Here is a 23,295-nt window from a genome sequence, read left to right as displayed (position 1 = left end):
ATTTGATTTTATCACTAATTTATGTGGCTATCAATTCAATATTCTTTGTTTGTACTAGCAAATTTTAACAATATATTACCTCTTCTTCAAACAATAAGTTTGAAGGATTAAATTATTATTGAAGAAAATTTTATCATCCCTTTTTAAAGATCCATTAGGTAATAAATTATAAATTAGAATGAGTTATAGTCTATGTTCAATGATAGTATTTTAACATATTTTTGTTTGTGTACATTATAATTAAATTTTTTATTTTTTAATTTTAATAACAAAGTGCAAGGATCATAAATTTTGTTTATAAAATATGTCATTTATGTTTTTAATATACACAAAATGACAAGTTATAAAATAAAATAAATTGATTATGAAAAGGTGAAAAAATCTTTACAATAAAAAATGTGTGAATGGCAAAAATTATTTTTAGAAAGTTACATTAAATTATGCTGAATAATAATCCAATTTGACAATAATCCTATAAAAAATTGTATTATTTACATTGTTCATATGCAAAAGGATAAGAAATCCTTAAATAAAATAAGTGGTTATTTATATTAGAAAGTAATAACTTTTTAACTAGAATATGTGGTTTAAATTTTAATTTATGTGGAGACTAATATGTACATGATATTACATTTTAAAATAATTTGAGTAAGAGTAAAACAAATTGTTATCTATTTTTTATTGCTAATAAATATCTTTTTATTAGAAGCAATTTTATTTGAGGTATAATTAAGTATTAAATGTAAGCATCTCTTTCAATAAAAAATAATTTTTATCTCCCATTGTTATATATAGTCAGTACTAAAATAAAATCAGATATTCATATAACTTAAAAGAAAAAAAATTCTAAAAGTAGATATATGTTTTAGAATTTTAATTTACCTGGCTATAACAATTCATATATTAAAATAAATTGTATATATATATATATATATATATATTTGATTACACATGGGATAACAAATTTTATGACAAAACATGTTATTTTTTATTTCTATTTTCTAATCACAAATATGTTGGGGAAATAAAAAGTAGTCCCACTGTTAAAAAATATAAAATATTTTTAATTAAATTTTTTTCTAAATAAAGTAGTTACTTATTTTTAAAATAACCCTATCTTTTTATATTTACCTTTATTAAACACCCTATGATAAATATAAAATCATTCATCAATAGTGATACTTTTAAAAAAAGGGCAATGATAACACATCAAAAGATTAAAAATATTTTATATTTTTTAACATTCAACTTCTTAAAAAATACCTTACATTTTTAAAGAGGGGGAGTATATAGTTAATTTTTATTATTATAATTTTTTATCTATAACCACATATACAATTTTATTCCACACTTTCTATAAATTATTATTTTTATAAAATTATCAAGTTAATATTTACTTGTCATTTAACTTCTATTAATTTTTATGATTTATTTGGTTCAAAGAAAATGGTTGGGAAATGAGATTTTAAATTATAGTGACTTTGATTTTAGAAAAATAAAGAGTATTGGCTAGAAAGTCTTTAATTAATTTTTTTCTTACTTCTCTCAAATAAAATTTTATAACATATTTATCCTTTTTTTTCCTTAAAATGAACTCATTAAAATATTATCTTTCCTTTTTTATTTTCTTTAAAGAAAAAATGAAAGTTAATGCACGGGTATAAAATCTATTTTGAAACAAACAAACACAAACACACACACACACACACAAATTATATTCGAGAGAGATGATTGCCAAGTAATATTTTGGATGATTAAAGATGATCTGAACCCATGCCCATAATTTTTTTTAGAATTCTCATTTTTTTGCCAACGAATTCTCAATTTTTATGTCAATTTGCATTGCTTGGAAATTGAAAAAAATGACATATTTTTTGGAAACAATTATTTTGTAAGATTATATAATGTTTGTTCAAACCTTTAAATCACTCAACATTTTTAAAAATGAACGTGGGCCAAATTTTTTGTTTGAGCATTTTAAAATTTATGGTTTGATTTACTTTTATGTATATGAAATACATAGATTTTATATTTGAGATTTGAAATATAAAATTTTAAATTCAAAATTTAAATTTAAATTTACTAACCCAAACACTAACTAAATTAATCATACTTCAAAGACAAATGTGCAAAAAATAGTTTAAACTAAGGTTGATATACAATTTGAATCATAAATTATAAGTTCAAAAGTAATTTGAACCCTAAACTTGTAAAAAATACATTTTAAACTTTAACTAATTAAAGTAAGGGCAACTTCACTCTAACCATTAAATTTAAACATACGTCCTTCAAAATAGAATTTAATGTGTGATTTTTTTCAAATGAGGATAGGAGAGAGATGGAGAGTAAAATTTGATAAAAATTACACATTTGGCCTTAATTTTTTTTAAAAAAATGACAAACATTTGTTGAAATTTAATGGTAAGATAAAATTGCCCTATCTTTAATTTTTAGGTTTAAAATGTACCTTTTAAACATTGGTATTAGAATCAAATTAGACTAGCTGATCTAATTAGTTAAACTGGAATTGATCATAGAGCTGGTTCGGTTGCACCCAAAAATCACTTAGCTTGCAAACCATCCATGAACTGGCCAAAACAAGCAAGAAACCAGTCGAACGATCATGTCATTTTTTATTTTTTATTCATATTTTTAGAATATAATATATACATATTTATACTCAATAAGCATTATGAAATGAAAAAATGAAAGAAATATGTATAAATTATGTATATATATATTTTAAAGTTATAAATTATAAATTATGAAATAATTATATATATTTTGGATGAAAATAATGTCATAAATTATAAATTATCTTGTTTTTAATTTAAATATTCATTTTTCTTACTATATATGATTATTTCTTTCTACTTTAAACATATAATATTTAAAATATATTAATTTATTTATGATCGATAAGACTTCAGTTTAGAGCATAGTTTGACTATTGAATCGTAAACTGATATCTTAATTAGTTCAATGATCGGTCCAGTTTTTATAACATTGCTTTTAAAAGTTTAGGATTTAAATTACTTCTAAATTTATAATTCATGTTCAAATTACATGTTAACTCTTTAAACTATTTGACCAAAAAAAAAACCCTTTAAACTAAAAATATATTTAAAAAATTAGATTAAAAATTTTTATCTTAAGAAATCAAGTCATTCAAATTTAAACGTGGTGAGAATGTCCATCACACATCCAATTTGGGTGGGGCCCACTTTCCGACCGTGATGATGATTATTAAACAACACATATGTAATTATTCACACTTTTTTTTTTTATTGTATCTGTAATTTATTCACATTCAAAGGGGTGAAAAGTCATCTTTCAGAAAATAATGGCAACCGAGTTAATCCTATAATTCCCCGAGAGATTGCGTACCGCGATTTTGTTACCTAAACCCAATAATTTATCTTTAACTCAAAATTTAAAAAAAATAAAAAAAAATTCCCTTTATCCTTTTTATTTTTATTACATTACCTTTTTTTTTTTTTTTTGGCCTTTCCTTTCTTTACCTTCTCGTCCACCACATCAATTTTCCACGATTGGTTGATCTGCTTCTCCGACATGTTGGTCTCGATCTTTCCCTTTAACGGCCGATGAAGATCCTGTAGAGATACAAGCGGAGTGAACGAGAGAGAGAGAGGAAGGGAGGGAGGGAGGGAGGGAGTCAGTGAGTGAGACCATAAGGCAGTGTTTGGTAGGAGATTTCTCAGATGGGTCTGTTTGGAAATTGTGATTGTTGTGGAAGGTTGAAGATTTGAGGGGTTTTGTGATGAGAGCTATTCCTTGCAGGGTTTTGTAAGGGTGGCTTTCTTGCGTCTGGATTTGATATGGGTGGGTGTTTTCCTTGCTTTGGATCATCCAACAAGGAGGACAAAGGGTTGAAGGAAGTACCAGTCAAGAAGGATTCCTTTAAAGAAGGCTCAATTGTTGCCAAGTCTAACCACACAAATAGGGTTAGCTCAGGTCAGAGAAAATTTCATTACTTGCTATGGCTGATTGTTTCTGCCCTTAATTTTCCACCAAGTTTGGTTTATGGTTTGGCTTGAATTATGTTGAATTTTGTGTCTCTCGCCTTTTATTCAAAACGTATTTTCGCTGAAATTATTTTCTGCCTTGATCTGATTCATCCAAGATTGTGCTTCAGCTGCTACCGTTGATAATGATTTGCTGGTATCTGGAAATCGGTTGATTTCATTTGTTGAATTTAGTTCAATTCAAGAGGCACAAGTGACTTAGTTGGAGATCTGCCCTTAGCTCTGGTTGTGACCAGACAAGTATTTCACATTGTCTGATAACATCTTTTATCTTGTAGCGATTGTCAGATGTGGATGCTAAAATGCTAATAGCTGCATTTTGAGTAACCCATGTTCTATGAAAATATATTACAAAATGAAATAACTTTTTTTCCAAGCTGGTTTGTGTCTCATGAAAAATTTGGAATGTTTTATGTAGTGGAAGACTAAGTCGATTTAGCTAGATGCTGAAAACTTTACAATCTAGGCGTTATGTTTGTGGAACTGTACAATTTGGAAAAATAAAATTACTGAAATTTGATATAACTGATGATGTGATTTGTCATGTTTTTCCATGATGAACCTTTACCAGTGGGCAGTTTAGTTTCAAAATAATTGCTTGTGAACACTATGGTATCACATGTTACTTTGTGTTAATTTTTAGTAGTCTTCCACTTCTCCATATGTGTTTTCAATAGCAACACATTTTTTAAACTCTTCTAATTTGTCCAATGCCTCTTTTTCTTCAATATTTCTTTCACTCCTACTTATCTTCTACTAATTGCATAGATAAATCAAAATCAAAAAGTGGCTCTGATCCTAAGAAGGAACCACCTGTTCCCAAGGAACCAACAGCCCATATTGCTGCACAAACATTCACATTTCGAGAGCTTGCAGCTGCTACAAAGAATTTTAGGCCAGAATGCTTATTAGGTGAAGGAGGTTTTGGACGCGTCTACAAAGGTCGTCTGGAGAGCACAGGACAAGTAAGCTGTCTTGCATCTTATGAAGCTTTTGGATTTACTCTATACTGAAATTCACACTGAGGCCTTTAATGTCAAAGAAACATTTACTCAAGTTATCTTTACATTCTAAACATAAGTTCTATTTTCTGTCAGTCTTGAATTTTCATTTAATCATTACTTTGTTGCTAGTTGGCTCTTAACATCTGAGCATGTATCTTGCATTTGCAGGTAGTTGCTGTAAAACAGCTTGACCGCAATGGCCTTCAAGGAAATCGAGAATTCTTGGTGGAGGTTCTTATGCTCAGCCTCTTGCATCATCCCAATCTTGTCAACTTAATCGGTTATTGTGCTGATGGTGATCAGAGGCTTCTTGTTTATGAATTTATGCCACTGGGCTCCTTAGAGGATCATTTACATGGTCAGATTGCATTCCTTTGTTACTAAAACCTTTTTGCCCGAATTTGTGTGTATTGAGTTTATAAAACAAAATTTTAAATGTCATGTTGATTAAATTTGTATGATGCCTTACACGCTGAGGGTTCAAAGTCCAAAAAGCTTTAAGAAAGTAGGCTCAAAAGGCAGTGAATCAGAACAAAATGATATAAGGTTCACTGTTGAATGAGCAATTTCTGCCTTTGTTTGCTTAAATATGCCAAAATTTCTGTCTGCATGCCATGCATGCCTCTTTTTTCAATAAGGAGATTGGAAAGTCATTGACAAGACAGCAAGGGGAAGATAATTAATCATCTGTTTCTGTTCAAGAGGAAAGTAAAGGGCGATGCTTCATTTTGTGACTCTCAAGAGATCATATTTGGCATAACCATGAACTTTTCCTTGACAATGAAATAGATTATTAACATTCGTTTTAGAGCATCATAGGTGTTATTTATTCTATATAATTGTTGGAAGATTTTTCTGTTTAATAAATTGAACTTGTTTACATGGTATTACATTGGTAGTTGAGATAAAATACTTGAGTCTTATCTTAAGAATAGCCAGGCATCTAACATCCAAAGAGAAACATGAATACATTTTCCAAGCAGCACTATTGTAGACATGCTTTGTAAACACTGTGAGAGATGGTGTAAAATAACCATGTAAACCCCCCCCCCCCAAAAAAAAAAAAAACTTATCACATATGGGATGGGGAAATATAATTGCTGGATTGCTGTTAAGGAAAGTAAAAAATCAGAAGCTTATTTGCATTTCTTATGTATTATAGAAATGAAAGGTGATATTCTCTGAATACATGAAATCATGGTCTCTCCATGCATGTTTAAATGTTCAACATTGGGTCAAATCTTGCTCATGCTCCCAAGAAGTGCATAGTCTCTTTTTATATCAGAATGAGACAAGAATTTGATGTGATTAGTTATACATGCTATATGGTTTGTTTTAGCTAGTCACTGTTGGTCTAATTCCCTTCAGTTTGTAGGCTCTGGAAATTGGTTATCTGACATGTTATCTAAATTATTTTGAAAGACTGCTGAATAATATTTGTAAACTTATATCACTCTAGTTTGTTTCTTGGTGTAGTTCAATGTGGTCTTCTGGTGTGTATTGGTTGACAGTTAGCATACTTCCAATTGAGTACATATAAATCTTCTGTTTTTCACGTGTTCCTTGTCAGTTAGCGAAGTACATATTTTTGTGTCTCTCGTCAGCCTAAGTGTCTATGGCATGCTGCATAATCACATGCTATATCAGGCATGGCTATTAGGTAGGAAAACCATTTAGATTCGATTCTTGTAACACCTTTTCTTGTTTCCAAACATTAATGTTGGATCAATAGCTTTCTTCAAGGACCAGATTGTTGCTCAGGAATTAGTATTGTTAATATCTTGATTGAGAGAGTCGGCATTTGGCTTAAGCATAGACCTAAACCTTTACTTGAGGAATCAAATTAGTTGAATTTGGTTGAATGATGTTAGTGGTAAACTTGCATAATAGGATTTACTTATGTTGGAGGGGCATTATAATTTGAATTTTTGTTGTCATATCATCAAATTAGTTAAATGTTGTGTGTGTGTGTGTGTGTGTGTGTAAGCATTTGTATGAGAACTCTCGATAACCTGGTTGCCAAGAATTTACATCAAGTTTCAATGGATTTGTGATAAAGCTTTTTGGCAATCTGTTCTTCAATGACTTCTGTAGACCGAGATGTCTGTGCTGGCAAAGTTTGACTCCAGATCTGAGTTGTTTTGTAGACTTGATGTTACATTTTTGTGTTCTAGCTATCAAGCCTTGTATTCCAAGATATAGTTTCAAAATCTCTTCTTTAACTTGTTTCTTGACTAATTTAGCTTGTTGGTTAATATTGCAACTATTTTAATACTCCCTCTGCCTTGATGGATAAGGTGTTTTTAACTGAATCTCACATATTAATAAAAAATTGTTATTTAGTTGAAGATACATAAAACAACAACAATTTTCCAGTTTGCCCTTGACAATGTACAATTAATACCATGGTGGTTGATAAAACACACAATTAATATCTCTTCTCCCTTTCCAAAACAAGGGCAAAATTGTGTAATCACTCAAAAATATCATGACACCCTTCAATTAATATTTAGGGATAAAATAAGTTTATAGAAAACACCTTGTATATAAGGATGGAGTATGCTCCAAGTTCACCTGATATCATAATTCTGCAACCTTTTTGCAAGTGTACGTGCATCACGTGACAGATTATTCTGATTTATAGTCACTGCATGTGCATCAGTGATATTATTGTGAAATTTAACCATATAAAGTTTTAGCTGATGCACTGTAGAGAAACTTCTGACTGATTTTTTTCAGATCTTCCTCCTGACAAGGAGCCTTTAGACTGGAACACAAGAATGAAAATTGCTGCTGGTGCTGCCAAGGGATTGGAATATTTGCATGACAAAGCAAACCCCCCTGTTATTTATAGAGACTTGAAGTCATCCAACATTCTCCTTGATGAGGGTTATCATCCCAAGCTATCTGATTTTGGGCTTGCAAAGCTTGGTCCTGTCGGTGATAAGACACATGTGTCTACACGAGTAATGGGAACATATGGCTACTGTGCTCCAGAGTATGCCATGACAGGCCAGCTAACTCTGAAATCTGATGTATATAGCTTTGGTGTTGTCTTTCTTGAACTTATTACTGGGCGCAAAGCTATCGACAATACCCGTGCACCCGGAGAGCATAATCTTGTTGCCTGGGTAAGTACTACACCTGGTCATATTTGTGCTGCTTCTTGTTCCATAGATATATATTATATATATAACAATGGTGGGGACTGAAATAAGGTTATGCTCACTTGTCTTAACATCCATTGGAACATGTAACTTTGTAGGCACGTCCTCTTTTTAAAGACCGTAGGAAGTTTCCAAAAATGGCTGATCCCTTGCTTCAAGGGCGCTACCCAATGCGAGGACTCTACCAAGCACTTGCAGTTGCAGCCATGTGTTTGCAGGAACAAGCAGCTACAAGGCCTCTTATTGGGGATGTTGTGACTGCTCTTACATACTTGGCGTCACAGACATATGACCCAAATGCAGCTACTCAGAATAATAGAGGTGGTTCATCAACCCCAAGGAGCAGGGATGACCGAAGGAGCATGGCCGATGGCGTTATGGATAGCCCTGATCGTGGGCGGAGTGGCTCCCCTTCCACTCACAAGAACTTGCCTGATGTTCGGAGGAGAGATGGTGGGGATCCAAGTGTTGGGAAAGAAGTTGGCAGAAGTGAAACTGGGTCAGGAAGAAGATGGGGATTGGATGATGTAGAAAGGCTGGAATCTCAGAGAGATAGCCCTGTAAATACTGGGAGAGCTAGGGAAACTCCGAGGAACCGTGACCTGGACAGAGAACGTGCAGTGGCAGAAGCGAAAGTATGGGGTGAGAATTGGAGAGAAAAGAAGAGGGCTAATGCAATGGGTAGCTTTGATGCCACAAATGAGTGAATGCAGAATTCAAAACACCAATCCACTTCACTTTTCATCTTGGAATGGAGAGATTTAATTGAGTCGCAGGGAAATTTGCATAAAGGTGATCCTCTAATGTCTTGGTTTTCATGTCTACCCAGGAACAAGCAAGCATGATTGTTGGTCGGTGTGATTCTGGTAGGTGGTCATTGTGGTGAAGAATACAGAGTGGAGATGAGTGAGAGAGTTGGGGGGAGAGAGAGTGTGGATTGGGAATTTGAAATGTAAACATGGTCATCTATGTATGTACCAAGGATTTGTAGGTTCATGTTAGACAGAGTCGTCTAATTTTTGCAGCCTCGTTTGGAGGGTGCTTGGTGGATTTGGTGTGGGTGTCGTTGCTGGTACATGTACTCGTACAGTATCTGTTTATGTCAAGAGTCTCATGTTTTCAGCTTATACAAAAAACAAAAAAAAAAAAAGGTATATTATATTATTATGTCAACCATGCTTTCTCCCACTCCTTTTTACCTGCTTGCACGCTTCGAGTTTATTGCATCATGCCTTCAATTGGTTGATGAATGTCATGAATTTTGAGTGGATGAGACATATCTTGTGGATTGTGCTTTTATTCCTAAACGAGAAGACGTTAAGGGGATTTTGTTGTCATTTTTAATTTTTATAAACTATTTTGCAAACCACCTTTTATTTCGGTTGGGAAAACTTGATAGTTCAATGATGATGATTTATCATAATATTGGGAAAACGTAATAGTCAAATATAATATTTACCCAAATAATTTTTTTAATTTTTTATTTTTAAAAATAAAAATCAAACCAACCCTAAATAAGCAGAGTCCTTTTCTTTGCCAAAATGTGGCTAGTCTATTTTCAAAGGAAAGGTCACATAAATTTCTCTGGTTAGAATTTCGGTTTTTTATAGATTGATCAAGTGTAAATTTACTTGGATGATGATAACTTTGAGCGGGGGTCACTTGTGCACCAACAGAATCACGGCTAAGAAAAGCTGGATATATTAATTGCACTGGCTTTTAATACAAGATGATGCAACATGCAAACTTGACGGCTTGTTAGTAGATTTACAAAACTCACCAGCATCTCGTTACATCTTAATATATCCTACATTTAACTTTACAAAATACATCCTATTTAACTCACCACCATCTGGAACCTATGCATGTTTGGGGGGAGAAAAAAGACTGAGTTTGCATTTTGCAACATCCAACTAGGGAATGCAAAATCGGGCTATCAATCTATCACATTCACATGAACTTGGTCACACTCTTTGTCCGTCTACTTTCTCCTCTTTCCCTGGCCACCACAACATCAAAGCTTCAGTCAACTATATTATAAGATATCTCTAACATAGTCATCCATAGTTAATTGCTTGCAAATGCAAAGAAAAGATTAATACCGTGCTAACATAGTCATCCATAGTTAATTGCTTGCGCTTCTTCAGAGAAGATGGACTATCCGTCTGTCTTGCCAATGCACGTTTTGAAGGGGTCATCATGTTCTGAAACATAAAATTAAATTTGGGGTAAAAATAGCAATTCATACGCAGTATTCAAATTATGTCATGGTTGCATTCTTTTGGCCCTGTAACCAGACAGCTACAAGTCCAAAGTATTTATCATATTATGTTTCCATTTTATTGTCTCTACGCCAGATATTGGAAATGGACGTGGTACAAGAGGACAAAAATTAAAAAAAAAACCTTGGCAAGTTTCTTCTCTTTACGAGCTTGTCTCTCCCTCTCATCAAATTCTTGGTTTTCCTTCTCTACCAATCGAATGAGTGTGTCACATCTCCTTGCAAGTTCCTGTGTTGTGCGGGACTTAACAAACCAATCAAACCGAAACAAGGGTGATGTGCGAAATGCCGCCTTCAACTCATCCCAATTCCCATAACCAAGTTTGTGAACCATGCATATCTGTGAATGAAGCAAATTTTGGATGATATTAGGATATTAGATGTTAAAATGCAAGATATTAGAGGGGCCAGATATGAGAATTTTTTTTATTAAAAAAAAAGGAAAATCAAATGTAGATTTACCATGAATCGGTCACATTCTTCATTGTATAACTTCCCCTTATTTTGGCCATATTGTATCTTCAACTCTAGCCATGGATTCTTATAGCGATCCAACTTCTTCCCAACAGCCTTCATAATCTCATCTTTACGGGATATTCTTGCCTCCCCTCTTTCAATATTCTTAATAATTCGATCATAATCTGCAGATATCAGTTTAAAACCCACTAGTTAAAAACATCTTCAATTTTTATGAGATGTTAATTTCATGCTTCACTTGACAAAAGAGATATCGCAAAGAACCAAGAGGAAAAGGAGCTGCTGTTTGAAAAATGGAGCAAACAAGTTGATCTACAGAGGCCAACCCTCATTTACACCTGTTAAGGGTCATCCAATAAAGTAAATGGAGGTAGCTCAGATAATCACAATTAATCAGTTCTGGCCTTTTGACCTCAATACTACGCACCATTTAATTCCCTGTATCTCTCTTTGAAGACCTTTGCGTATCTGTCAACTTCCTCCTCCATTTTACCTTCCATATCAGAAGCAATACTTTTTATATCATTTCGACCATACTTTTCACATGCCCTGATGAAAGTGTTAAAATCCCTTCGGCTCCACGATGAAAATCCCTATAATTCACCAGATAACCAAGTTAAACAGAATCTGAAGCTGAAATTTAGTTCATTAAGAAAATACACTTACCTCCTCTAGCAGGCGTTCTTTCTCTTCCAGCTCCTCAGCAGTCAAAGGATCTCCCATTTCTAGACATTCAACACATGCTATCTCATTAGAATTAAAAGCCAAATGAAAAGGAAAAAAGAGAACTATAATCTAGAGTACTCGCGAACCTTCTGGTTCATCAACATCAATTGAGTCCTTTATCTGATTCTTTTGATGGGTTTGCTGAACAATTCGTTAGAAAAAGTGAGCGCCACTGCCAAGCCATACCTATATGTTAAGCTAAACTTCAAATCTACTAGCAAGTTTATATTACCCACCATGAGATAGCGTACTTCCTTTTCATACAGCTCACTCAACCTTTGTGTGTTGAAGAATTGAAAATCATGCCTGGAGGAAGAAGGGTGACAGTTATTGCACAGTTGCATAAGAAGAAATACGTTAAGACAGCTTCACAAGGACTTACAGCTGAGGCATCCTGGGAATACGGGGCTCTCTAGGTTTTGTAGGAGCACCTTGGCGCAATGTTTGCTTGAAGTATTCAGATTCTGAGTAACTGAGTAAAGCAATTAAAACAAACATATATCATCCCAAGGGAATAAATTGATTGAGCTAAATCTGAATTTCAAATGAAAAGGACGACATTTACTTGCGCTTGCGCTCTCTTTTTGGTGGCTCGATCCAATTTTCACTAACGATTTTTTTGAATTTGTTATCATCCTTCATTTAAGAACAGAAACTAAAATAATTAGAAGATATGTTATTTTCTTCTGAAATAATAAAACCTTGAAGCAACATATAGTAATATAAAAGCAAATTATTGTTGTCAAAGACATAGAGTAATATTTACCTTATCATCATCAAAATCATACAGCTCAGTAGCTGCAATGTGAAAAAAGTATCAATCTTAGTATACTCACATTTCAATGACAAACGAAATAGCGAAAACAAAATGCTAAAGGGGATCTAAAAAGTTCACTAATTTGTATGAAAATAATGATACTTAAATAAGCATGCAGATATTGTTCTACGTGGTATCTGAAACCACTACTAATGCAAGCAAATAAGCAAACATAATCATATTTACTGCATGCCCTTTTCACCACAAGGGTACAACCTCGAAGGATGAAGCGTACATTGAAGCCATATCAGGCTTCAATATGACACAAAGACATGTGGGCTTCATATCTCTTGAATTAAGTGGGCACGCAACACAAAATTTAACAGGAGAAAGGTCAATCCAATTTTAGTTACAAAGCTATAAAGTCAGTCCATAGGGTTACATACAGTCATCCATCTTGAACTTGATTGCATCTTCAGTAAATTTCTTCATCTTGGCGTCAAGTTCAGCTGTTGCTTCTTCTCCTTTAGCAATAATTCTGTCAATATCCTCATCTGTAATTGTACTATCCTTTGAACTGAAAACCATTTCAGCACCAAACCTAACCATTTGAAGCAACTCATCTTTATTTACAGCTGCATAAATAAACAATTAAACTGTATTAGATAATTCATAAATCTAGCTGGAAAGGAACAAGAAAAGCCTTTTCTTACTCTTCTGCTCAGCTAATCGCCCTTGCTGAATCACCAGTGCATCGAGTGCAAGCTTTTTGTAAGCTCTTTCAATGACTTTTTCCTCAATGGCATACTGTTACAGTTTAATGATACAATGAAATATTTAGTTAATCATATTTAGTTAATAATGAACAGGAAAATAAAATGATGATATAAGAAAAACCTCAGTGCAGAAACGGAAAACTTGAACTTCTTTCTTTTGGCCAATCCTATGTGCCCGGTCCTGGGCCTGTAAGTCAACTTGTGGGTTCCTGTAATGAAACCATCAACAAAAGAGCGAAAGTATGGTACAGACAATATAATTCAAAAAATGCTGACCAGTCACTGTCATATAGAATGACAACATCTGCAGTAGCGAGATTGATGCCAAGACCTCCAGCCCGAGTTGATAACAAGAAGACAAATTTTTCACTTCCAGGTTTATTGAAAGCTTCAATAAAAGCATCACGATCTTCTCCACCAGTATTACCATCAATACGACAATATAGATATCCACGAAACATCAAGTAATCTTCAAGTATGTCTAGTAGCCTGGTCATCTGAAAAATAAAGGTGCAAGGAAGTTTAACACTAATGGCAACCAAAATGGAAAGGAAAAGAGGCAATTAGGCTGGATAATTCAAGGCACATATGGTCACCACAGACCAAAACCAAACCACATGCCAATAGATAACCAACCTGAGAAAATATAAGCACCCTAGAGTCTCGCTCTTTCAATTTAGGAAGCAATTTATCCAAAAGAACCATTTTACCTGACAAAAAAGGGTAAAACAATATCAGAGCTAATATTGACCAGCTTAAAGGAAATCTGAAATATAACAGAAATAGAACTCAGAACTTACCAGCATTTGTAATGAGATGTTCTCCAGTTGTATAAGGAGGACCAGGTTCAGCACCTTGGAAAAGATATGGGTGATTACAACATTTACGCAGTTGCATAGCTATATTTAGGAGGCGTTTTCGCTCTCCACCAGCATTGACAACCTCAAGATCCTTCTGCAGTAAAGCTCTGTAATAATGTTTCTGCATCTGTGACATTCCTACTTTGAGAATGGTTTCTTTTTTTGGTGGCAAACCCTTCTCAACATCTGACTTTAACCTTCGAAGGAGAAACGGACGAAGGACCTGAACTTAAACAGGAGTTGAAAATATCAACTTGTTACCAGGTTAGTAGGGAACAAACTGTCTCAAAAATTAATGAAGGAACCAAGCTCACCTTGTGCAGTTGTTGAACGACCTCTTGCTGGTCATTGTCACCGGAGATTTGAAACCACTCATCAAAAGTTTCAGAAGAACTAAAAATTTCTGGAAGAAGAAAATTGAGCAGAGACCAGAGCTCATGGAGATTGTTCTGCACCATTAGAAGAGTAGGAAATGCTCAAGGGCCAATAAACTAATACCATATACGTAACACCAAAAAATAAGTCAGAATTTGGAGCTGGATCTCAGAGCATATAAATCAGAATCAAGCTGTTGGAAAGAGCGAAAATCCCAAAATCCCCCATAATATGATCTGATGACGCCCCATAAGCAGAGGCAATTGAACTCATTCATTGCTCAACATATTTATTCACTTAATTCCATCCCTCCCGGGGGGAAGACCAATGGGGGTTTAGAAAATCAACAATTCATCTCATCCTCATCCTCTGAGGTTATAATCACACAATTACTAACCACACTTATTACTTACAAGACCATACTAAAATCACTTATTTCAGAGACAAATCAGCATAATAGCAATTTTATAGAACCACTGGATCAAATAAGACCCAGATATTACTTTTAAAATACGCCCACTAGCATTTTGTGGATAATGAACAACTCATACCTGAAGAGGTGTGCCAGTGATAAGAAGCCGATAGTTTGTATTGTATAGTCTCATTGTCTTGGAAAGTAAAGAGTTCTCATTCTTGATTCGATGGGCTTCATCAATAATTATGTAGCGCCAACTAAAACGACGCAATGCAGACTTCTCCTTGATTGCCATCTCAAAACTAGTAACACATACATCAAACTTCCCAGCAACCAATAATTCCTCTCTGATGTGTCTCTGCAGCAATTTGTAACCATTAAAAGAGAGAAGCATGTGTTTTAATTGTAAGCTATGCCAAAAGAATGTCCAAGCAAAGCTGGTCTTACCCTTTCATCAGGATTGCCAAGAAACTTTATTGCACGCAGAACAGGACAAAAGCGCCGAATTTCATTCATCCAATTTCCAAGAGTAGATTTAGGAGCAACTACCATATGAGGACCTTTAATTCCTCTGAACTCATGCAAATAACCCAATAAGGATATAGTTTGCAAGGTTTTACCAAGCCCCTGCAAATCACCAATTTACTTATTTTTATGAAATTACATCATAAAGTTATTACATTTACGTTCACAAGCAATGTCTTCAAAAGGCGGCACAGCTCTGCAGGTAACACCTATCACATACCATTTCATCTGCCAGAATTCCATTGATACCATTCTCATACAATCTTATAAGCCAGTTTAGACCAGCAAGTTGGTAATCCCTCATCTTTCCTTGGATACCTGTGAAAAGAACAAGCAATTTCCGTTCTAGCAAATTAAAGCTACTAAGATATTAGCTATTATGGAATGCATCCTCATTTTAGATAAACAACATTGGAAAGGGAATATCATAATTTAAGAGCAATCCACAAGACATCAACTAGCTAGCAGTAGGCGTCAAACAGCAAGCAGGCAATATCTCTCCATGAAATAAGAGACATGACAAAACAAGAAAAGGGGAAAAGTCCCCGTATTAGTTATAAACACACAGTACAGAAAAATAGAAGACCAAAAAGCACAGCATAAATTGTGGGCCGCACAGAATGGGGCTCCATGATTCAAGTATTTCTTCACTTAAAACAAATACCACTCACATGATGGTTGTGAAACCAGCCGTGTATTTCCTGCTAAACCATCTTCTTCTTCTTTGAGGTACTCTTCATCTTCCTCTTCTTCAGTTACTTTAGATGCATGGCGACCCCTAAGGCAACAATTAACATAGAATAAGTTCTCCTATCAAGCAAAAGGTCAAGATTTATCAGTCATAACTCTTTATGCCTTCTACATATAACGAGATGTCAGAGCCAGCAATCCAACAAACTGAGAGTAGTGGCCCCACAAAGAATGGTGTTCCCCTCGATTTTCAATTTGATAGTCACTTTGTAGAGCATATCATGCTCTTGGATAAGATCTAAGGACATAATAGTAGAATAATATGCACTAGAATTTAGAAAGGAAGTGCTCATAAAATTTGTTTGGCTACAATATGAAGTTAGAAGACAATAGCCTCCTTCAGGTGAGGTAAAACTCTAAGCATTAAAAAAAAAAGAGGAAAATCAAAAATAATTTTCATACAACCAAATATCGTTTTGGACTTCTTCATAAGCATAATTATGAAATTTTACATGCCAATATCATTTCCATAGCATGATATGCAGTAACCAGGAATTCTAAAGGAAGCCACACCTTCCTTTTGACTTCTTCTGAGAGGTACTTTGATCACCTTTGGCGAAATGAGCAAATATCTCAGTTTGCTGTAAGAGATATTTCAAGCGCCCCTTTCCTTTATTGTTCTACATTAGATGTAAGATTCAGTAACTTGAACAACAAAAAACAGACCATAATATGATAATACAATGAAGAGGAGGCATCCTGAATGCTCGCACCATATCTGCATCAATAGCAGCATTTTGCTTATCCAACATCTCCTGAATCTTTTGTTTCTTCAATTTCTGCATTTCTCTTAATCTGGCCTTCTCACGTTTGCTAATTTCTGGATCAACATGTCCATCATCCTAAAGTTTGGACAGAGCAACAAGGCTTACAGTGATCATGTAGTTACATCGCAGGGCTTCCAGGCAAGATACAGTTCAATAGAAAGCATGCATATCAAACATATCATACAATAAAGAACACAGAGATTTAAGATTACATGGATCAACCGGTTCTTATTATACAGCCAACAAATAAACATTTTCTTTTAAGGACCAAATCTAGCCAAGCTTCACCTATTTCAACGACTCAAGTTGAAGAGAGGAACAAAAAACAACGGGTCATTAATAGACGAGGAATTTCACTCGGCTGAAATGAACGGCAAAGATAACTAGACCTGACACTTTACTTTCCTCCTTCCATTCCAAAATTTTGTTTGCTCTATATGAAGTGTTCTTGAACTAAACCTCTAAGTCCATATCCCTGACTCTATTCAGGGTTGACAAGCACACAACTTGATTCACGAATAAGCAGCACGCTACCATATATATGATGCATAACAGACGCAGCTTAAACAACAAATTTCACCTGATCCTCCTCGTCAACATCTCCAGTGGCGTCCGCGTCGTCATCAGAGTCCGGAGCATCACTGTCAGCGGCTTCATTATCATCTGAGCTAGCAGAGCGAGCAACAGCTTCCAACTCTTCATCGTCCTCTTCCTCGTTGATCTGCTGGTTGACAAAATCCTCTTCCGAGGAATCGGAGCCGTTGGAAATGGCTTCATCGGAAGAAGCCTGTAGCCTGGACTGCCTTCCCATGGTACCAGAGATCGCAGGGTTTAGAGAAACTGAGAAAAGTTTCAAAGGGGAGGGTTAATTGGGTATTTATTGGCGTGAGATTGGGGAAAGAAAAATGTGCGGTTAGAGGCGTTAGGATGGGGAAGCGAAACGACGTTTTCCCGCCAATGATACGGAAATAGGATTTTCCCGCCTTCTGGATCTGGGTCAGGATCCCATCTTTTGGATCACGGTCCATGGGCTCCTACACCTGGTATGTGTTTTTTAATTTTTTTTTTTAACTGAACATGTACGTGTGTTTGAAAAAAAAAAATATATATATATATATATAACTTAATAAATACTCCTTCCAGTCTTTATCATAGACACTTTTAATCATTTTACATATATTAAGAAAATTTAATTTTTTTATATTATAAAAAAGTGAGATGTAATTTTATTTTTACTTTAATTTTAAATAATAATACAATTACATTAAATACCTTCACACTAATTAAGAAGTGATAGAATTAAAAAATGTAGTTTAATTATTTTAAGGTATCATATATTTTAGACCAAATATTAGTTTTAGAAGGTGTCTTATGAATAGAATTGGAGATAGTATAATAAATAAATTGCTTGTGTTATTTTACCAAGTACATGAGTAATATGATTTATTTTTTAGACCTTGCAGTATTCATCTTGATGGACTTGATTCTGTTTTTGTCTCTTTTTTATATGACTATTTAATTGAGTTGAATTTGAATATTGTTAAGTTCAATTTGAATAGTTCTCTCAAAGATGTTTTTTACATCTATATCTACATGAATTCAAATTCAAAATTTCATATTTAAGCGATCCTAAAATCAACACTTATTTGTTTTTTATCATAATATGTTGGGACTAGTTGGAACTTGTCTCCTTAAAAATAACCAGGACTAATTAGAAGACACCCATGTGATAGTGCTTGATCTATCATGTCCCATCATGCATTCATGTTAATATTTTTAGAATCGGACTGAATATTGAATTGAAAAAGTCAACGGTTTGCATGGTCCAATCAATAATTAAACCAGTGATGTAATAACTCAATTAAAAAAATTATATATGTATATAATAATCTAAATATAAGAAATAAAAATGAAATTACTACTTAACCTAAAAATAAAACCAATAAATTTATCATGACTAAACAAGCCATATAATATAAAATAATATCAAATGATTAAAAAAAATTGGTCATTTTTTAAAAAAATGTTGATAAAAAACAAAAAGAAAAAGGGGTTTTTTTAACAATCCTTTTTTAAAAATCGGACCTAATTCCCGATCTAACCATTAATCCAAAGCGGCTTGATCCGACCCAACTCCCAAATAATTTTTTTGACTTGATCAAGTCATTAGCCTAACAGGTTGATGATCAAATCAATTTGAATGTCAATTCAATTCAATTTTTTTAATCATTAATTCATGCATATCTTATCCTGTTCTCTATTAACTTATCATCATCATTATCATTTTAACTTTTAAGCTTACCATTTAAATTTTTATTATTATTCAAAGATTAATGATTGAAGTAATATACGAATAAAACACAGTGTCAAAAATTATAAGTAAATCAGAGGAGCTTACAATGAGTTACAAAACTCTTAATGATAAGCTTTTTATCATTATTCATGTGATCGTTTTGGTAGTTAGAAACTTCTTTTTAGAGTGTAAAAATTTTCTCAATCATGTCTTCAGATTTGGTATTGTTGTCAAAAAAGTATTAGAGTGAAATAAAGAAAATATTGAGAATACCAAGACAATAGTCATCGGTACTATGCATTCCCTTATATAAGAGAGTAAGTACAACTAATGAAACACACATGTCCTATATACAATAAATGCACTAACAATAAATATTATTTATAAATATTCTTAACTCCCTCCTTAACTTTTGACCCCTCTTCTTTCTTCTTTTTTAGACTGATGGTAATTCGCAATTTATCTCTCAAAGATCAAAATCTAGCATGATTTAGAGGCTTAATGAGACAATCTACTATTTGTAAACTTGAAGGTACATATTGAACAATAAAGACTTTGACAGAATTTGATCATGCACAAAGTGAGCATCAATCTCAATATGCTTAGTTCTAGCATCATGGACATGATTTGATGCAATGGAAGTAGCACTAGTGTCATTACACTATATGATTGGAATTTTCTTGAGTCTAAAATTTAATTTAGACATTAAAGATGTAATTCAACATAGTTTAGCAGCTATATTAGCCAAAGACCTATATTCAAATTTTATGCTTGATCAGGACATAATTCTTTGCTTCTTAAAAGACCAAGTAACAAGAGAATCTCCCAGAAAAACACAATATCTGCCAACAAAACATCGGTCATCAAGGCATGAGGCCCAATCAGCACTTAAGTAGGTAATTAGATCTATAAAAAGTGAAGTTTTGAGATGAATGCCATGGTTCATTATGCCTATAAGGTACCTTAACACATGCCTTACAGCTTTTTAGTGCTCCGTAGTTGGATTGGCTAAAAAATGACTTAGTTTACCAATATTGAAGCTTATATCTAGATGAGTGGTGCAAAGATATTGTAAAGCCCCTAAAGCACTTTTGTACATAAAAGGATTATCTAAAGCTTTACCTGAATGAGCGGACAATGATTTACTAGCATCCATAGGAGTATTACATAGTGAAGATAAATGCATTTGAAATTGCTACAACAAATATGAAACAAATCTTCCTTAACTTAAATACATACCAAATTTATTTTTGAAGACTTCAATGCCTAAAAAGTAATGTATAGCACCATATCCTTTAAGGAAAAATACTATAAAGCTTCTTGGTAAACAACTTGAGACTGTGTAGATTGCTACTCATTACTAAAATATCATTCACATAGATTAAAATTAGCAAAATTTGTGATTGATCAAAATATATAAACAAAAAGGTATCACTCTTTGAATTATTAAAGCCCATCTCAATAGAGTATCTCTAAGTCGCTCAAACCAAGCTCAGGGAGCTTGTTGCAATCCATATAAAGCTTTAGATAATTTGCATACATGCTAAGGCTTAAAATTATTTATAAAACCTTCAAGTTGTTCTATGTATATAGGTTCAAAAGTAGACCATTCAGAAAAGCATTGTTAATGTCAAGTTTCTTAACATCCTAATTTAGAGAAACAATAAGAGTTAAAATAATTCTAATAGTGGAAGCTTTTATGATTGGACTAAAAGTTTTACCAAAATCAATACCTTTAATTTGTTAAAAACCTTTTGTGACAAGGTGTGCTTTTCTTTTTCTAAGAGACCTATCATCTAATAACTTATTTTTGAAGACCCACTTGTTGCCAACAACTTGTTGTCCAATAGTTTTAGGGACAAGAGTCCATATGAAATTTTTCTGTAATGCTAAGAATCCTTTGTCATAATTATCTTCCATTCAGGTGATTTCAATGCTTTTGAAACAAAATCAGGTTCAATATATGCAAAGAAGTCAATTGTGTAAGTCCTACATATGGAACTTTAGGTTTATGTATCCCCTTTTTACTCCTTGTTTGCACCAAGTGAAAATTTTATGGTTTAGGAATGGCTGAACTATAGATACCATGTGAGATGAACTGTCTAATGAAGTAGTATGAGCTATGGTTTGAGTATTATCTTTATAATCTGAGTGAGTAACTAAAGGAGGATGAGAAGATGCAAAGGAATGTTCAAAAATCAAAGGTAAGGAATGTTTATTTGCAGGATTTGATGCAATTCCTAGACCTAGCATAATGTTTGCTCTAAAATTTTTAGTTTCTGGATTTAATACAATATTTGGATCTATTGCAGAATTTTCAATAGTTGAATGTGATGTAATATTTAGACCTGTGGCATTTCTTGAATCTAAAAGAGACTCGTTAGACTGAGAACATAAGTAAATTGATAGCAAGTCAACAGAATTTTGAAAACTTTGTAACTGTATAGGAAGAATAAAGGGAAAGTTCATAAGTTCTTTTTTATGAGGTTACTTAAGATTAAGAAAACGTTCAGCAAAGGGGAAACTTTCCTCATTAAAATTTACAAGACGTGAGATGTATATTTTTCTCGTGGAGCTGAGACATTTTTATCCTTTGTGAGAATTGTAATATCCTCCTCCTTTTAATCCCATAATTAAAATCAAATCGCAAGTAATTAGGAAATGAAATTATAGTAATTAACATTATATCAAGTTTTTCAATGGTTAGAAAAATGGAGATCCCAAGTTTACAAAACTAAAATCATTTTCAAAGTCTTGCAATTAAACAAATTAGAGTTCATAAATATATAGAAGTGTGAGATCATTACATATGTGAGTGTATTTGTTTAATAATTTGAAACAAGAAAATTTATAAAAAATTTTAAGGCGTACACTGCGGCTCGTTAAACATGTGCTACGACGCAATTGCATGAATTTTAATAGTAAATTTTGCTATCAATTTGATAGCATTAAGGGCAACTTTCGACACACCTTAAATCTTCATCTGATATCCGATTGACGTGAACTATGTGTTTACAGAAAGCTCTTTCTGAGCTCTAACTAATGGCATTGGTCTCAGACTCAAATTTCTTTCTAAATCAAAAATTAGACACACTTTTAAAACTTATACTTTTTCAATAATTTTAACAAAACCAAGTGTCCAAACCATTTACCAAAAGTCAACAGCCACTGACACCAATTTGACCACATAAAAATCATTAAGACTAACTCGTGTAATGCATCATATCACATGAAATACTCACAGATCAAATTTTCATTACTCAACCTCTTAATTTAAAAAATATAAGGGGGATTTTGCCACCATTTTCATCAAATACTCCATAATCATCTCATAATATACTCTACCCTTACTTGTATTAGTATTTTGGCCTTATCACAAATAACATATATCATCAACTCACTCCCTAAGGCCTAAGATATACTTACAATTTATAATTCACATAATGCAAGTAAGGATCAAATGAGAATTCCTAATTAGCAATTGAAATTATCATGCACATATAAATATTCAAAATAAAGAGGCTTACTACAATAGGATTGTGGTCCTAAGCCTCTAAGTGATTTTCCCTATCCACACCTCTTGAGCTATTCCCTATAATATTGAAGATAATGGGGTGAGTATAATACTCAATAACTAAGGTCCGATTAACCTATACTAATGCATATCAATCAGTTTAAAATGCAAGTGGAAAATAATATCAATACTTTAAACTATGTAAAACATTTGATAATCTATGTTCACACTTCCAAGCACAATAGTACATGCTTGGGAAATAAAACTTTTTAAGAATTTTCACATCTCAGAAAGTTTGTCACACAATATAATCACACATAATCAGGAGTAATTATCACTCAATTCATGAATATTCTCATTTGGGTCACAATACAGACAATCATATACCCTTACTTACTATATGCATGATTACACCTCCCTTATATCTTCCTTATTCCTCTAAGATGAAACCGTGAGCTATAACACAATGGGATACTATATAGTCCATAACTTTCCTAGCCTAAATACTTGTGAGGGGATTACTTGTCTAAGATGCACCTAACTTACTTATGGAACACGTTTT

At 33.3% G+C, this 23,295-nt stretch overlaps 2 protein-coding genes across 2 annotated transcripts; one reads left to right on the top strand and one right to left on the bottom strand.

The window, feature by feature from the left end:
- Positions 1-3,526: 3,526 nt before the first annotated feature.
- LOC129292947 (serine/threonine-protein kinase PBL27-like) lies at positions 3,527-9,390 on the top strand. The gene is made up of 5 exons (XM_054930676.1): positions 3,527-3,975; positions 4,815-5,011; positions 5,219-5,408; positions 7,790-8,181; positions 8,316-9,390. Exons 1-5 carry the CDS (start codon positions 3,840-3,842, stop codon positions 8,922-8,924), a joined length of 1,524 nt encoding a protein of 507 aa, XP_054786651.1. The 5' UTR covers positions 3,527-3,839; the 3' UTR covers positions 8,925-9,390.
- A 512-nt stretch (positions 9,391-9,902) lies between these two features.
- Positions 9,903-17,780, bottom strand: LOC129293832 (ISWI chromatin-remodeling complex ATPase CHR11-like). The gene is made up of 25 exons (XM_054931944.1): positions 17,507-17,780; positions 16,873-17,001; positions 16,673-16,779; positions 16,081-16,187; positions 15,630-15,727; positions 15,332-15,511; positions 15,021-15,242; positions 14,409-14,543; positions 14,035-14,317; positions 13,871-13,944; positions 13,511-13,731; positions 13,356-13,443; positions 13,172-13,265; positions 12,905-13,093; positions 12,468-12,499; positions 12,267-12,337; positions 12,084-12,173; positions 11,938-12,007; positions 11,788-11,842; positions 11,642-11,700; positions 11,403-11,568; positions 10,961-11,139; positions 10,623-10,838; positions 10,320-10,421; positions 9,903-10,216 (listed from the first exon to the last, which is right to left on the bottom strand). Exons 1-25 carry the CDS (start codon positions 17,735-17,737, stop codon positions 10,199-10,201), a joined length of 3,216 nt encoding a protein of 1,071 aa, XP_054787919.1. The 5' UTR covers positions 17,738-17,780; the 3' UTR covers positions 9,903-10,198.
- Positions 17,781-23,295: the final 5,515 nt, after the last annotated feature.

The sequence above is a fragment of the Prosopis cineraria genome, unplaced genomic scaffold (assembly GCF_029017545.1).
Source record: "Prosopis cineraria cultivar Desert tree isolate PC_DT_omini unplaced genomic scaffold, ASM2901754v1 PC14, whole genome shotgun sequence".
Taxonomy (NCBI): domain Eukaryota; kingdom Viridiplantae; phylum Streptophyta; class Magnoliopsida; order Fabales; family Fabaceae; genus Prosopis; species Prosopis cineraria.
This window is presented reverse-complemented; position numbering and strand designations above follow the sequence as displayed.